The 15,631-nt window shown below is 38.0% G+C and overlaps 1 protein-coding gene across 1 annotated transcript in view; it reads left to right on the forward strand.

Moving 5' to 3' along the window:
- Positions 1 to 634: 634 nt before the first annotated feature.
- The window catches only part of LOC5569019 (band 7 protein AAEL010189), a 427,266-nt gene continuing 412,269 nt past the window's right edge, over positions 635 to 15,631 (forward strand). Inside the window, exons 1-3 of the mRNA XM_021842719.1 lie at positions 635 to 1,033; positions 8,880 to 9,093; positions 9,167 to 9,187. Coding sequence (XP_021698411.1) covers positions 8,898 to 9,093; positions 9,167 to 9,187 — 217 coding nt within the window. The 5' untranslated portion in view covers positions 635 to 1,033; positions 8,880 to 8,897. The remainder of the gene's footprint in view (positions 1,034 to 8,879; positions 9,094 to 9,166; positions 9,188 to 15,631) is intronic.

Consider the following 15,631-nt stretch of genomic DNA (forward strand, 5'->3'; position numbering starts at 1 on the left):
CTCTAACTCGATATCGAGATACGGAATATCGAGTAAGGGAGAGTTAACTGTATTAAAATTCAAGACTCTGTTTTTGTAAGACCAGCCTATTATTAGGCCACCTAAAAAGATATGATTCTATGGAATAAAAACACACTGAGTCCAAAGATATCATTGAAAACAAAAGTGTTTATTTTACATTTGACTTAGATGTTATCATACTACCCGAGGAGGAACAAATAACTCCCCAATAACTTATGCATACCATTTTTTGGTATCATACCAAAATTAGGTATTGTTCAGTTGTCAATACCTCAATTTGGTATTATAATGGTATTGAAAAAAATCTTTAAAACAATTAAAAATACTTCATTGAGGTATTAAACAGCTATTGAGGTCTGCTGGAGGTATTGAACTACAATTGAAAAATTTCATTTTTATATGAAAATCCATCAAGTATTATTGAGGTATTACAATACCTGATCTAGTTATCAGTTTGGTGTTCGTAGAATATGCTTGAGATATTATTTGAGGTATTTTACCTCTTATGCAGGGCTAATTCATACCTCATTCAGGTATGTAGTATTGGAAATTATCTGGTATGGAATACCTCAATTTGGTATTCAGTAGTTATTTTCTTCTGCTCGGGTTGACTGTTACGGAAAGTCTGCGGTAGCGGTTGCACCTTCTGTGGATACACTTTTCGATTGACTGCAACGGCACCAAGAGCGGCACTCTGGAAAATTGAAAAGTATTTTCAGTAGCGAATTCGGGCTGCTTCCGTTCGCATAGATCTGGATGGCTGTGGGCATTTCGATAATCCGTTCGGGTATTTTGCATTTTTGGAGCCTCGGTCGTAGCCGCAAGTGAATACTCGTTTTCGCGAAAGCTGAAAGGCACTCTTTTACTAACTGGCCTAAGCATAGTCGGTGCCCCCTAGTGACCGTTTACTGCCCGGTTTTGCTCCACTGGATTTCCCATTAGAACCGGATTTGCTGCCGTCGAGTTGAAAGCGAAAGGGCTTTCAGAACTTGCGTCAAGCTGAGTGCCGGAGGTAAGCAGGATTTCGTGTATCCTTTTTTCGTCATGGATGGATGGTGGAACTTATGTATTCCCTCCCGGTAGCAATGCGCTTTGGTCTGTTGCTTTCGTTCGTGCAAAGTGATTATAAACGTGGCCCATTGAAAGCAAACACGTGTTCGTGATAAACGGCAGTTCAGGTTTTCGGGCGAGACAGCAACAGTGTGCTTAGGTGTCCAATTTGACGACTTGTTGATTGCGAAACTTCTACAGGACGAAGTGCGAAACTGGAGATATTGGGGTTAATGGAACAATAAAAAGTATAATTGCTCGGAGATATTAAAAAGCCAAATTAATTTTCCAAATTAGCACTCTTGAAGTTGTTTATATTGATGAGTTTGTTTGATAAGACATCTTCCGACAGATTTCGGCCAAATAAATAAAGAAGAATACAAAAAAGACTAAACCCAAATTGCCCTATGTGAATCTAAAAGCAATCAGCATTTGCAGGTGACTTTGCAAACATGACGTAGATAGAAAGTGTTATGAATACGACATGGCGCTATTGATCCATGGGCCAATGAATTATTAACGCTGGAATGTAAAGTCTTAATACTGATGCGACCTTAATTGCTGAGCTCAGCACTGACGTGGCAGAATATCGTCGAAAGAAGTTTCACCAGTCAGCGGATTGATGTTTTCAAATCTTCGACGGACTTTTCAAGGCTACTGGTAATGTGGCTATTTGTATCAAACTTCTTTAAAACTTTTATGTTTAAGGACGCCTTTTGTATAAATTTCATACAAAATCCACTTGTTTCTACGAACTAGGTACACTTAACTTCAATGTTTTTTAATTGCGTTAATGTACAGCTCATGTCTACAAGAGGCACTGATAAGCAGTATTGCAAATAATTTCATCGAAGGTTCTAGATCAGTCCTGTCCAACCTTTTCAAACCGCGGACCAAATCTTAGAAATAATATGTTGCGGCAAGCAAAATTGGCAAGTTGGCTGAAATAGTCAAATTTGCAAATTCAAAAACTAGACGCTCTTCTTCTTGGCATTGACAAACAGAGCCTGTTTCTCAGCTTAGTGTTCTTAAGAGCACTTCGGCAGTTACGTGCTATGATATTTTTGGAAACGACAATAGATTTAGCAACCCTTAATTAAATAAATAGCGGTATTTCAATGCTTGAGACAAGAATATGTTCTGCAGTGTAGTTCATCTATCAGGAGCTCTCGTCAATGGTAGCGCAGAAATTCAAATTCCAATGCCAATTATCGAAATTACATTGAGAGATTAAACCCGATAATTTATTTTGTTATTGTAGGATTTGAATTGTTTTGGACTTCTTCTTCTTCTTGGCATTAAGTTCTCACTGGGACAGAGTCTGCTTCTCAGCTTAGTGTTCTTATGAACACTTCCACAGTTTTTAACTGAGAGATTTTTTTTGCTAAAGTTGCCATTTTCGCATTCGTATATCGAGTGGCAGGTACGATGATACTCTATGCCCAGAGAAGTCAAGGAAATTTCCATTACGAAAAGTATCTGATCGACCGGGAATCCAACCCGTCCAACCTTCAGCATGGCTTTGCTTTATAGCCGCGGATTCTAACCACTCGGCTAAGGAAGAGCTCGGTGTTTTGAGCATAGTTTGTTCAATTTGTAAGAAAAGTGTAGTATACACTGTTGCGTTTATAGCAACAGCATAATTATGAAAACGCTCTTGGTGGATTAATAAAGTTTCGGATTTTTTCGTGAAACTGATAAAAAAAAAAAACTTTAGAGTTTGGCTACTAAATATTGATATACCATATTTGCAGGGTTGTTGTTCGGTAGTCTTGCAGAATGCACTGCCCAACGCACCCTACCGACTTTCGCCACCTTCTGCATACAGGGTTCGCCGTAGAGCCTAGCGAGCTTGTGGTTCATTATCCGCCGTCACACACCATTCTCCTGCGCACCGCCAAAGATGTTTCGAAGCATCCGTCGTTCGAGCACTCCAAGTGCTTGCAGGTCCTCTTCCAGCATGATCCGTTCTTCATATCCATAGAGGACCACCAATCATTTGAGTTTTTTTACATGGTACATCTTTCTTGATCACAGCTTCTTCTGGAGCCCATAGTAGGCGCGACTGTCACTGATGATACATCTCCATATTTCTCGACTGACTTTGTTAGCAGCCGTTAACAAAGATCCGAGGAAGACGAACTCATCAATCACTTCGAAAATATCCCCGTCTATCGTAACACTGCTTTCTATGCGGACTCTGTCGCACTCGGTTCCGCCTATCAGCATGTACTTTGTTCGTGCGCATCGTACCTTCGTGCTGTGCGTACACGAATTCTCTCTGCTCTTGGAAGATTTTTAAAAACTACCTAAAGCAATAAAAACAGTACTTTTCAGTGCTACTAAAACAGTACTTTTCAGAACTATTTTTTCTACTATTGATCCCTTTACGATCCTTGTTTGGACCCGTGCCTTCGAATTTTCGTTGAACCCGTTGGCGAAAGCTAGCGGTGGTAATCCTTCTTGGACACCGTCTTGGGAAAAAACCTCTTAGGAGGTCACGTCTTCTTTCGTTGTTTTTTTCACTAAACATGGTTACAACTACAAATAAAAGGAAGGGTGAATCTCTGAATTCACAACTCCCTTCCAAAAAAGTGGGATTTAAAACTGTCACTAAACATGGCAAGAATAGAAGAAAGGACGTTTTTCCAGAATGCGAACTTTCTTCCAAGGGTGAAATATATAATGTTGATAATTGCATCGAAATGAGCAATCAGTTCGATGCTCTAGACAAATTTTCCGAATACCAAATCGAAGCAGTCTCTAGCCTGGGCTCTTTGATTCAAGTGAGGAAGCAAAGAGTGCCGCCTAACGTGGTCAGTTATTCCGAATTTGGGGGATTTAGGCAGGAGATCTTGAACTCCATTAGGGGAATCAAGGTATCCTTCCAAATCGCAAAGAAAGGAGACTGTCGCGTTTTGCCGGAAACTCTTAAAGATCGCGAACTTTTTCTCAAACATCTTGAAGAGAAGAAGCACAAATTGTTTACTTATGACGACAAAACTGAACGTTTGTTCAAAGTCGTTTTGAAAGGTCTCTCGAGTGACTATAAGTCACCTGAAGAGATCAAAAATGGAATAAATGATTTACTTGGATTTCCCCCAGCCCAAGTATGAAAAAGAGAACCCAATCTGGCATTGTTCGGAAAGGGCTTTTTCAAGAATATTATTTAGTTCACTTTAACAAAAAAGAACTAAATAATATTAAAGCTTTAGAAAAAGCTAGACTTATGTTCGATGCCCGTGTGACACGGGAACATTTCCAGAAACCTGGAGGAAATTTCCATAACCCCACTCAGTGCCATTGGTGCCAAAAGTGGGGTCATGGTACAAAACATTGTCGCAGGGATGCTAAATGCATGATTTGCGGAAGTTCTTCTCACACTAAGACGTCCTGTCCTGTGAAAGATGATGCCACAAAGTTTGTAAGTGCGAATTGCGGGAGCCATCATAAGTCAAACTTTTGGGATTGCCCTTCGCGTAGGCGAGTCGTCGAGGCTCGTGCCAGGCAGATGAACGGTCATGTTTTTAGTTTCCAGAATTCCCCTGGTAGAGTAACGAACAATGCTCATTTTTCAGTTAAAGATCGCTTGATCATGAATCATACCCATCATAAAGATTATAATCATACTCATTCAAAAACTAACGTTATTCCATCGGATAGCCGTTCGAATCTTTCAATTTCGAATGGATCTTCCAAGAAAAATCCTATGCCGATATCGTAGCAGATAATTTAAACTTCTCCCCTTTTCATACTACGAGTAACGGTTCTGAATGATTCAAATCAAACTAAAATGAACCCTGCTGCCACTGGAAACTTCTATTCCTCCTCTTCGTCTACGTAAATATTTTGAATTGGAATGCTCGTTCTTTGAATGGTGAAGAGGTCGAGTTGTTAAATTTTCTAACATACATATAGCAGTTATTACTGAAATTTATTTGAAACCTGGAACCAAACTCAAAAGAGATCCTAACTTTTTTTGGTTATCGTAATGATTGATGGTCTGTGGGGGAGTTGCAATCATCATTCATAGGCGTATAAAACATCATTTTTTTCGTCATTTGAAACTTTAGGTGTTCGGTTGAAGCACAGCTTGGTAAATATACTTTCATAACTGCTTATTTGCCTTTTCAATGCTCTGGCAGCAAGTTAATTTGCTCCAAACTGATTTGCAAAAATTGACTCAAAATAAATCAAAGTTTTTGTCATTGGTGACTTTAATGCCAAACATCGCTCATGGAATAATTCGCAAAGTAATTCCAACGACAGAATTTTATTTGATGAGTGCTCTTCAGGATATTTCTCAGTTCAATACCCTGATAGCCTTACATGTCTTTCCTCTTCTAGAAATCCTTCTACGATTGATTTAGTTTTAACTGACTCTAGCCACCTTTGTAGCCAACTGGTTACTCATGCTGATTTTTATTCTGATCAAATACCTGTTACATTTCAAATATCCCATAAAGTTGATAGGCTCTTCATTCGATCCTGGAATATATGCGAAATACATAGTAATAGTAATCTTGATGTCAACATTTCTTTGTATACAAAACTTGGTATTGACAATGCTCTCAAAACTTTTTCTAATTCCATTGTTAAAGCAATACCAAAATGTGAAGCAAAATTCGAATCCGTGAATATAGACGATGATCTCAAGTCTTGATCCGTCTTAAAAACATGAGGAGAAGGCAATTTCAACGCACTCGCGATCCTTCCATGAAAATTATATGGCAGGATCTGCAAAAAGAAAATAAAAAACGGTTTTCTCAATTGAGAAACAAAAACTTTGAATATAAAAGTTCTCAATTGAACCTTTGCCTTAAACCCTTTAAGAAATTATCTGAAATTTTGAAAAAAAAACCTAAAAAGCAAACTTTGGCCTTGAAAGAGAGAAACAAATTATTACTAACTATTTGCGAAAAATCTCAAAAACTTGCTATGCAATTTGAAAGCGCGCACAATTTCAATTCAGGGCTCACTAGTTCAATTCAAAATCCAGCTGCTTAGGATTTCGAAAGCATTTTCAATCAAGAGAACGTTTTTGAAATTTCCTGGGAGACTGATTTGGAAGAAGTGAGAAATATTATTTAAAAAATTGAAAAATATGAAAGCCCCTGGCGATGATAGAATTTTTACATTGTCATTAGGAAATTTCCAGAAAGTAGCTTATCATTCTTGGTTGAAATATTTGACAAATGTTTTCAGTTGGCATATGTTCCAGACACAATGGGAATGCCAAGGTGTACCAATTTTAGAACCGGACGAAAATCCTGTAGAAGCTTCCAGCTATCGTCTAATCAGTTTGGCTTCCTCCATCAGTAAACTTTTTTAATAGGTAATTCTGAACAGAATGATGATCCACTTCAACGAAAATTCAATGAACAGTTCGCATGGACATTCGACCACTCATCAACTTTTAAGTGTAAAAAATTTGATTCGTTCCTACAAATTTGAAGGCTATTCTACTGGTAGAATAGACATAGAAAGAGCATTCGACTGTGTTTGGCATGAAGGCTAGATTGTAGAATTAAAAAAAATAATTTGCCAACATACATTGTTAGAATAATCCAAAGTTATCTATCAAATCGCACACTTCAGGTTAATTATCAGAACTCCTAGTCTGAAGACTTCCTGTAAGAGCTGGTGTTCCTCAAGGCAGCATTTTTGGGTCAATATTATACAATATTTTCACATCTGACTTACCTGAGTTACTTCAGGAATGTCAAAAATCCTTGTTTGTTGATGACTCAGGCCTCTCCGCCAAAGGACGGAGCCTGCGTGTCATCTGTAGTAGATTGCAAAAAAGTTTGGATATTTTTCTACATACTTTCAAAAATGGAAGATTTCTCCTAATGTTTCTAAAACCCAACTTTTAATATTCCTAAATAATCCTCTTTATTTGAAACCTCCATGTTGCCACAATGAGAGGGTCCCAATAAATTGGTCAGATGAAAAGTATCTAGGGCTCATGCTAGATAAAAATTTAGCTTTCAAAAATCACATTGAGGGCATTCAAGCCAAATGTAACAAATGTGCAAAATGTCTGAATTGTTGGTGAACGTAGCAGTCAAGCAGCAAGCGTAGAAGGTTCAACCCTGTGAGTGTAGATATTTGGACGAGATCACATTCGACGATGATCTGCAACATGAGTTGCAGAAACAGTGCAAGCTTGGAGATGTGGTCATCACAATCTGACTTTCCAAGTCGTTCAACGACACACAGTCAGGGACGATTCGGCTACTGGTAGAGAAAAGAAAGGTGAGAATTTGATGGTCTTAGGACACTTTGGAAATAATTGCACGAAGCAAAGAATGTGCTTAGGGGCCGTCCATTAATTACGTAAGGGGTTATGGGGGGAGGGGGGGTTTGAAATTTCTTACGCGCCATACAATTTATTTTTAATTTTCATACAAAAAATCTTACATTGGGGGGAGGGGGGGTTGAAAAATCCCGGAAATTGTCTTACGTAATTAATGGACCGCCCCTTACTTTGTAATGTGGTGGAAAAAACCGTACCGTAATCCGGGGTAACATTGATCATTTTTCTGAATGTTTCTTTAATATTTCGTTTGAAAATGCAAATGTTGCAAATTTTATATTTTTAAAACAAGTACTGCCACCCATAGCTCGAGACAATATACTGTATTTTGTTAATTGAAAGATTTAAGTATGTTAAAAAAATGTTTTAGGCGATTTTTTGAATTATCTGATATGGGGTAATATTGATCACATATTTAAACAAAGTTCGGTAATACTGAAAATGTCGTTACTTACTTAAACCATGGCCCCTGAAGCCGAATATGAAGGCCAAACGCTTACAAGTCATTTACTTTTTGAGTTATTTTAAAATTAAAAACACCTCGAACCACGGAATACGCCTAAAGGTAGGCAATTTCCTAAGGGAATTCTACATTCTTAACAGTAATTCGGTAATGTTGCCTAATTGAGCATACTTATAAAAGTTTTGACAACGGAATCGTTTTCGGCGATGTCATTTTTAATAAGAATCACATTTTCCTTGCTTATATCTTTTGCAGAACTTGTGTGAGACATGAATCTTCGGAAGTGTCATCCTTAACAATTAAAATCATTATTTCAAAAAGTTGATAAATTTACGTATAAGGTGAACTCAATTTTCTCAAAAACATTAACTTTCATTAGCTCAAGAATATAAGAAAGAGAAGCACCATTCATAATTTGGAAATGTTTCATCAATAAATGATAATACGTTTTTTTGATGAGATGAGTCTTGCCGATCAATGTTACCCCGCTGATCAATGATACCCCGGATTACGGTACTTTTGAATTGAAGAGTATTCTTCCTCTTCTGAAGCTCGTTTCCTATGTCACCGTTCACTGGCAGCTCTAGATTCATTGCAAGCATTAATCTGCACAATTGTATCAGTATAAAATCGTGTTCCTGATACAGGACGAGAAAGGTGTTCGTTGCAAAACGTTGTCTCCTAAGAAATATAGCAAACGCAAATTTATGTATATTGGCAATACGACTCGATGTGATTCAGGGGACAAAGTTTCCAAATCAATGTAATATTTATGACTCCTATGGAGCTACGGCAATTTAAGTCGGTTTAGGGTGAAATCGATGAAGGAAGCGCAGGTGCTACGAATCCCACGGAGAATGAGTTGAGTGGAAAAAGCTTCACTTTCCTTAGTGGGGAAAGTAGGTAACAAGTAGCAAAGATTTAGAGTTTCGCCCTGGGAGGGAAATTGTTAACCTTACATCTAATTATATAGCTCTCTGTATTGATAAACGTTTGATTTTCTCTTTGTACTATCGCGTTTTACAGACTAGGGAAAGTGGGTACATGATGGTACCTTTGGACCCAATGGGGCCACCGATAATAAATGGTGGCGGGGGAGCAGGTGGAGGCACCGGCAGGAACAGACAGACGGGACCTGCGGAAGCCGGTGGTGGAATTAGCACCATCAGTATTGCAACAGTTGGCGGCAACGCATCATTCCAGCGGACGGACGATGAATACAGGAACGTACTGATGAGAAGTGAGCATTGATTATTGGGTTATGGTTTCAGGCCAATGGTGCTAATGGAATACTCTGTATTTTTCCTTTCCAGACACCACAGTTAGAAAATATGGTGAGTACAATTTCGTGTGATTTATGGCCTGAAATGGGAGGATGATGGATAATATATATGGAAAAAAGTCAACATGCTCAGCCAAATATCTAACGATGAATAATATTGTATGACATTTATTCTGTCCGACGCCAGGGATATATATCATATATACATATAGGGAGATTTTTTTGGGTGAAATATGCGCTCATACGTCTGTGCCTAAGAGATGCTTGGTCATCATGACTTGCTGACACAATGGTATTGTTAAATTCGCATGAGGACAATGATTAATATAACATAATGACTTCTTTCCAAGTAAAATGAATGATATATGTATTACTAACACAGTTGAGCATAAAGAAAAATTGACTACACACCCTTATTACTAATGAATGACTATCGGAGACATCGTCACTGTCATTTGCTTTTACTATGTCAAAAAGATCTAAACCTGCTGGACAGCCATTGTTGGAACGAATCAAATTTTGTTACACGTGAAAGTTGGTGAGTGGTCAAATGTCCATGTCGGAATTCGAGCTGTTCAAAAATTGAGTTTTCATTGCTGTGAATTATCATTCTGTTCAAATTATCTTTTTCAAAATTGAACGATTGGTGGATATGAACAATTACCTGCAAATCTTCAAAATACTATTTTCATAAAGTAGTACAACCCGATTCAAAAATTATAACATTACTTGGGAATGAGGATTCAATATACACTCCTGTCCAGAAGCTTGGGGCTGCCCCCAAGAAAAAAAAACATGTAATAGATTTTTGTTAATATTTCTGTGATTACCCGTCTTATTGAAATTTTCTATGATTCATTCGAAAGGCAATGAAAAAATCTTACTTTGTAGGTAATGTAATCAAAAAAGTTTTGTTTACTGAATTTATACTGCAGGCTGCGACATGTTTTCAAATATTACACAGAAAAAAATCCGTTCTCGTATCCGTGTACAGCAGGCGTGAACTCGTCAACAAGCAAAAATACACCGTGAACTAGATCATGTATACGAGAACGTTCATGGTAGTTCACGGTGTATTTTTGACAGTTCACATTTTCCAGGACGCTTTTTTGAGCGTGTACACAGAAAAAACACGACAACTTTCTCAGCATTGGGTCGACTAACATTTTAAATCAATACGGCAATAGAACCGTAGTCTCATTTTTTAAGTACAGTCAACTTTCACTTGTTGCACTAAAGCTGTAGCCCACCTAGTGAAAGACTTTCACTAATCGGGCTGAGTTTTGAGCTGTCAATTTATCTAGAACAAAAGAAAATCAGAGGTACCAACATTGATAAAATTCGTTTAATGTCAGAAAGTGACACTTGTCTTCGTTTTGGATGGGCTATAGCCCACCTAACGGGAGCCCAATTAAAACGAAGTGCAATTAAACATAGTGCAACGAACGAAATTCGACTGTACACATATAGAATTTTGATGGGAAAGTCTAAGAACGATTTAAACAAGTAAAACAGTAATTATAATATCGTGCAAAAGTTTGGGGTCACCCCTCAGAATGATTCAACTTTTGCAAGACAAGTTTGGAATCATTAGAACAGTGGTTTCCAACCTTTCTGGAGCCATGACCCCTTTTAAAGCTTTACCATCGTCTCGAGGACCCTAAAGCTGGATGTTCTTGAATTATATGTTTATGAAAACTTATCGAATCGCTCGGAATTATTTGGAAGGTTGGCGGTGGTCAACCGCGTGATGACCAGAAGGCTCAAACACGTTGTTGCTGTGTATGAAAAGCGAGGCCTCGACAGATTTCGCCCCTATGTTGTACAATATATAACAGCGCGACTACTGAAGTGTAAAACATTGTACTGGGCAGGCACACATACAAATCACGATCGTGATCCACCACATATCCTAATTCTTACACGTCAATTCGATAATTCTGCTACGATTATTTATAGAAATCCACTAAAGATTAAGCCAGGATTCTATTTGTTATTTATGGAAGTTTCTTGTCGTATTCTTGAAAGGTTAGAAGAAAACGACAAGGAAATTACATAAACATTACATAAACGATCTTGACAATAATCATGCACAGCAAGTAGTATTTATCACTATAGTATATTCTCAACTGAGTTTTCAGAAAAAAGTACAGTAAGAAACACTTCAAAACTATGTATATTGTGGCTCATATTTGCTCAGTAGCTTAAAAAATACTGCCAAAGTGAATCAAAAGTGTCAAGAATAAGATACGTCCTCTACATGGGAATGTTTCAAATCCTGCTAGCAATTCGTCAATGCTATGTGAAGGTCTGAGGATTTTAGTCCGTGTGTATTAGAAGTTTTGGCGGAAGGTGATTAGTAACTTCTCTGACGACGATGGACTTTCAATTGGTGAGCTCGTTTCATGCTTTTATTTCAAATAAGTCAAATATGTTAACACACATCTTTTTTATGATATCATTATTAATGTTACGTTAATGGATTTCTTCAAAAACATTGATTGGTTCGTCACCACAAGTGTCGGCATATTTGAATTCCTATATACACAACACATATTGACAAAAAATACCTCAACTCTGGTTTTTGTAATTACAAAAACAAACTGACTGGTTCGACACTAGAACTGTCGACGTTTTCGTCTGAATCTGATATAGTGCTATCTATATGAACTCTCTTTACTTACAAAAGCTTTTCCTGTGGTAATCATGAAGATGCAGAGGTATACTCGGTTTTAAATAGTGAATATCACAAACATTTCTTCCTTTGCACAACGAACGTAAAACATAGTTAGACACAACACAACAGATAGTGTAATTTTTGAATATTTCCTACTAACAAAAACTTTTTCCCGTGACAACCATGAAGATGCAGAGATACATTCGGTCTTTAGTAACAATGGATGTCACACTAACATTCCTTCCCTTCCCTGATGACCGTAACTATTGACTTTGGAGCCAGAAGCTTAAACTTAAAATGAATCCCAATGTTTTGCATCACGGCATAAAAATTAACAAGGCAGGATCTTTACTGATGTAAATATCAAGTTTCATTGTAAACATGTGACGTCACGCCTGTCGTACCATATACCTTCAGGATCACTAGATCATGTTTTTCGCACATTTGTTCGAGGTGGATAGGAATGACGATGGTTATCGTTGATTATCGTAATAATTAGCGGCGGTGCACGGTAATTCGACCTCAACAACTCTTCAGTGTCGTGTACTACATTCAACTCGTCGTGCCTACAGGTCTTACAGTTGAAGTTGAAGTACAATATTAAGCTTTATATACACTATATAACTTCCGAATCGTGGGTGAAGATTCGGTTTCCAAAGCTTGAATAACCTAAAATAAAAAAAAAAAAATCTTTCCATGATTATTATTCCGGACGTAACCTCACTTCTCTACTATATTACGGACACTTTGTTTTGAATTCCGGACAGCTCACAAAAAGCAAAATTAAAATAGTTCAAATATAAATTAATCTTCCCCATCCGTAACAGCAACTTCAAACTAGTTGCGAATTCTAAATTTTCATGGATTGCTATGTAAAATTCTTATTAAAACGTGCCTGCAAGTTGGGAACTTTTGAACGGCTGATTTTGAAACATGTCAAGTGAAACTTTTCCCATACAAAGTAAAGTGGAATTTGAAGCTGTCTGAAATTTGAACCAGAACGGTTTTTGTCAAAGGATACAAATACTAGATGGAATTCAGTGCTGTTGTACTAAATTCAATTTTCATTTATCTACAGATATTTCACTTAACCGCTCGAGGATTTATAATTGAAATCGGTCCAAAAATGGTAGAACTATTAACAGAAATGGTTTGCATGCGTCGCAGGTAATCCCAAAATTTTTCATTACACTATATTAGATGGTGACCCCTAAGTTTTGCACGGGAATGTATGGTTGACCTGACAATCAGCCAATAATTTTCAAGATTTTCGAAGAGAGCAAATCCCCAGTCTGGGGGACAGACCCCCTGGCCCTCCCTTGTTTACGCCAATGGTTGATAGAATCCTTAGATTTAGCATGTACGTATAAATGAGCCTCGAAATCATGTTACGTACCCATACCACTATAGCTTGTGATTTCCTCATCGAAATACATTATCGAGTGGTGAATGTGAACTTGATGGAAGTTCAATTTGTTCATGAATGGCAAATTATGCGCTGTGCAGGATATTTTTCAAACATAGAAATATCCCTTGAAAGAGCTCAAAATATTAATCGCTATTATTTGAATTTTCTCCAATGAAATATTGACGGAATTTCACGGAGAATGTTTCAACCATGTATGGAAAGTAAAAAGTGCAGAGTTGATGGTGTATTCTTCCGTTAATAACGGTTTCACTCACACCGTGAACAACTTTTTGGTCAGATGATTGAAAATGGTTGAAAATTGACTAAGACACACCGGGGCAAGATGAAATGCAAGGCTTTGAATATCATGCAAATAAATGTTCTTGTCATCATTATTAACATTCACTCTATTGCTATTGACACCTTGCCATTTTTTATTACTCCAGCCATTCCATCATGCTCAGGTGTAACTTAAATCGTAGGGTTTTAGTTCTTTTCTTCTTTCTGGCATTACGTCCCCACTGGAACAGAGCCTGCTTCTCAGCTTAGTGTTCTTATGAGCACTTCCACAGTTATTAACTGAGAGCTTACTATGCCAATGACCATTTTCGCATGCGTATATCGTGTGGCAGGTACGAAGATACTCTACTGGGAAGTCGAGAAAATTTCCAACCCGAAAAGATCCTCGACTGGTGGGATTCGAACCCACGACCCTCAGCTTGGTCTTGCTGAATAGCTGCGCGTTTACCGCTACGGCTATCTGGGCCCCTCAGGGTTTTAGTTAGAGTTTACAAATTTCCCGGGATTTTATTTTCCGGGAAACGGGAAACGAAATTATCATTTCCCTGGAAATCCCGGGAAATTCTCTCAAAAACTCAAAGAAAGCAAATTTTGTGGAATTTAATTTTTCAAAATATTTGTATTTTGTGTAGAGTCGGTGTTCCCTTAGTAGACAGTCCCCTATAGTCACACTTGTGGCCTTTTACAGCCATTTTGCAATAAATCGTTGCAACAGTGCGCATCGTACCTTCGTGCTGTGCGTACACGAATTCTCTCTGCTCTTGGAAGTTTTCTTAAAAACTACCTAAAGCAATAAAACAGTACTTTTCAGTGCTACAAAAACAGTACTTTTCAGTGCTAAAATTAAAAACGGTACTTTTCAGTGCTACTAAAACAGTACTTTTCAGTATTATTTTTTCTACTATTGATCCCTTTACGATCCTTGTTTGGACCCGTGCCTTCGATTTTTCGTTGGACCCGTTGGCGAAAGCTAGCGGTGGTAATCCTTCTTGGACACCGTCTTGGGAAAAAACCTTTCGAAGGTCACGTCTTCTTTCGTTTATTAATTAAACATGGTATCAACAACAACAAAAGGAAGGGTGAATCTCTGAATTCACTACTTCCTTCCAAAAAAGTGGGTTTTAAAACTGTCACTACACGTGGCAAGAATGGAAGAAAGGACGTTTCCCCGGAATGCGAACTTTCTTCCAAGGGTGAAATGAATAATTGTATCGAAATGAGCAATCAGTTCGATGCTCTAGACAAATTTTCCGAACACCAAATCGAAGCAGCCTCTAGCCCAGGCTCTTTGATTCAAGTGAGGAAGCAAAGAGTGCCGCCTATCGTGGTCAGTTGTTCCGAATTTGCGGGATTTAGGCAGGAGATCTTGAACTCCATTAGGGGAATCAAGGTTTCCTTCCAAATCGCAAAGAAAGGAGACTGTCGCGTTTTGCCGGAAACTCTTAAAGATCGTGAGCTTCTTCTCAAACATCTTGAAGAGAAGAAGCACAAATTTTTTACTTATGACGACAAAACTGAACGTTTGTTCAAAGTTGTCTTGAAAGGTCTCTCAAGTGACTATAAATCACCTGAAGAGATCAAAAATGGAATAAATGATTTACTTGGATTTTCCCCAGTCCAAGTAATCATTATGAAAAAGAGAACCCAATCTGGCATTGTTCGGAAAGGGCTTTCTCAAGAATTTTATTTAGTTCACTTTAACAAAAAAGAACTAAATAATATTAAAGCTTTAGAAAAAGCGAAACTTTTGATTGATGTCCGTGTGACATGGGAACATTTCCAGAAACCTGGAGGAAATTACCAGAACCCCACTCAGTGCCGTCGGTGCCAAAAGTGGGGTCATGGTACAAAAAATTGTCGCATGGATGCTAAATGCATGATTTGCGGAGGTTCTTCTCACGCCAAAGACGTCTGTCCAGTGAAGGAAGATACCACCAAATTCATATGTTGTAATTGCGGGGCTAACCATAAGTCCAATTTTTGGAATTGTCCTTCACGCAAAAAGGTCATTGAGGCTCGTGCCAGGCAGATGAAAGATAATATCCGTTACGATAACGGTCGTTTCCGGAATTTGCCTGGTAGAGTATCGAACAATGCTCATTTTTCAGTTA

The sequence above is a fragment of the Aedes aegypti genome, chromosome 2 (genome assembly GCF_002204515.2).
Source record: "Aedes aegypti strain LVP_AGWG chromosome 2, AaegL5.0 Primary Assembly, whole genome shotgun sequence".
Lineage (NCBI taxonomy): Eukaryota > Metazoa > Arthropoda > Insecta > Diptera > Culicidae > Aedes > Aedes aegypti.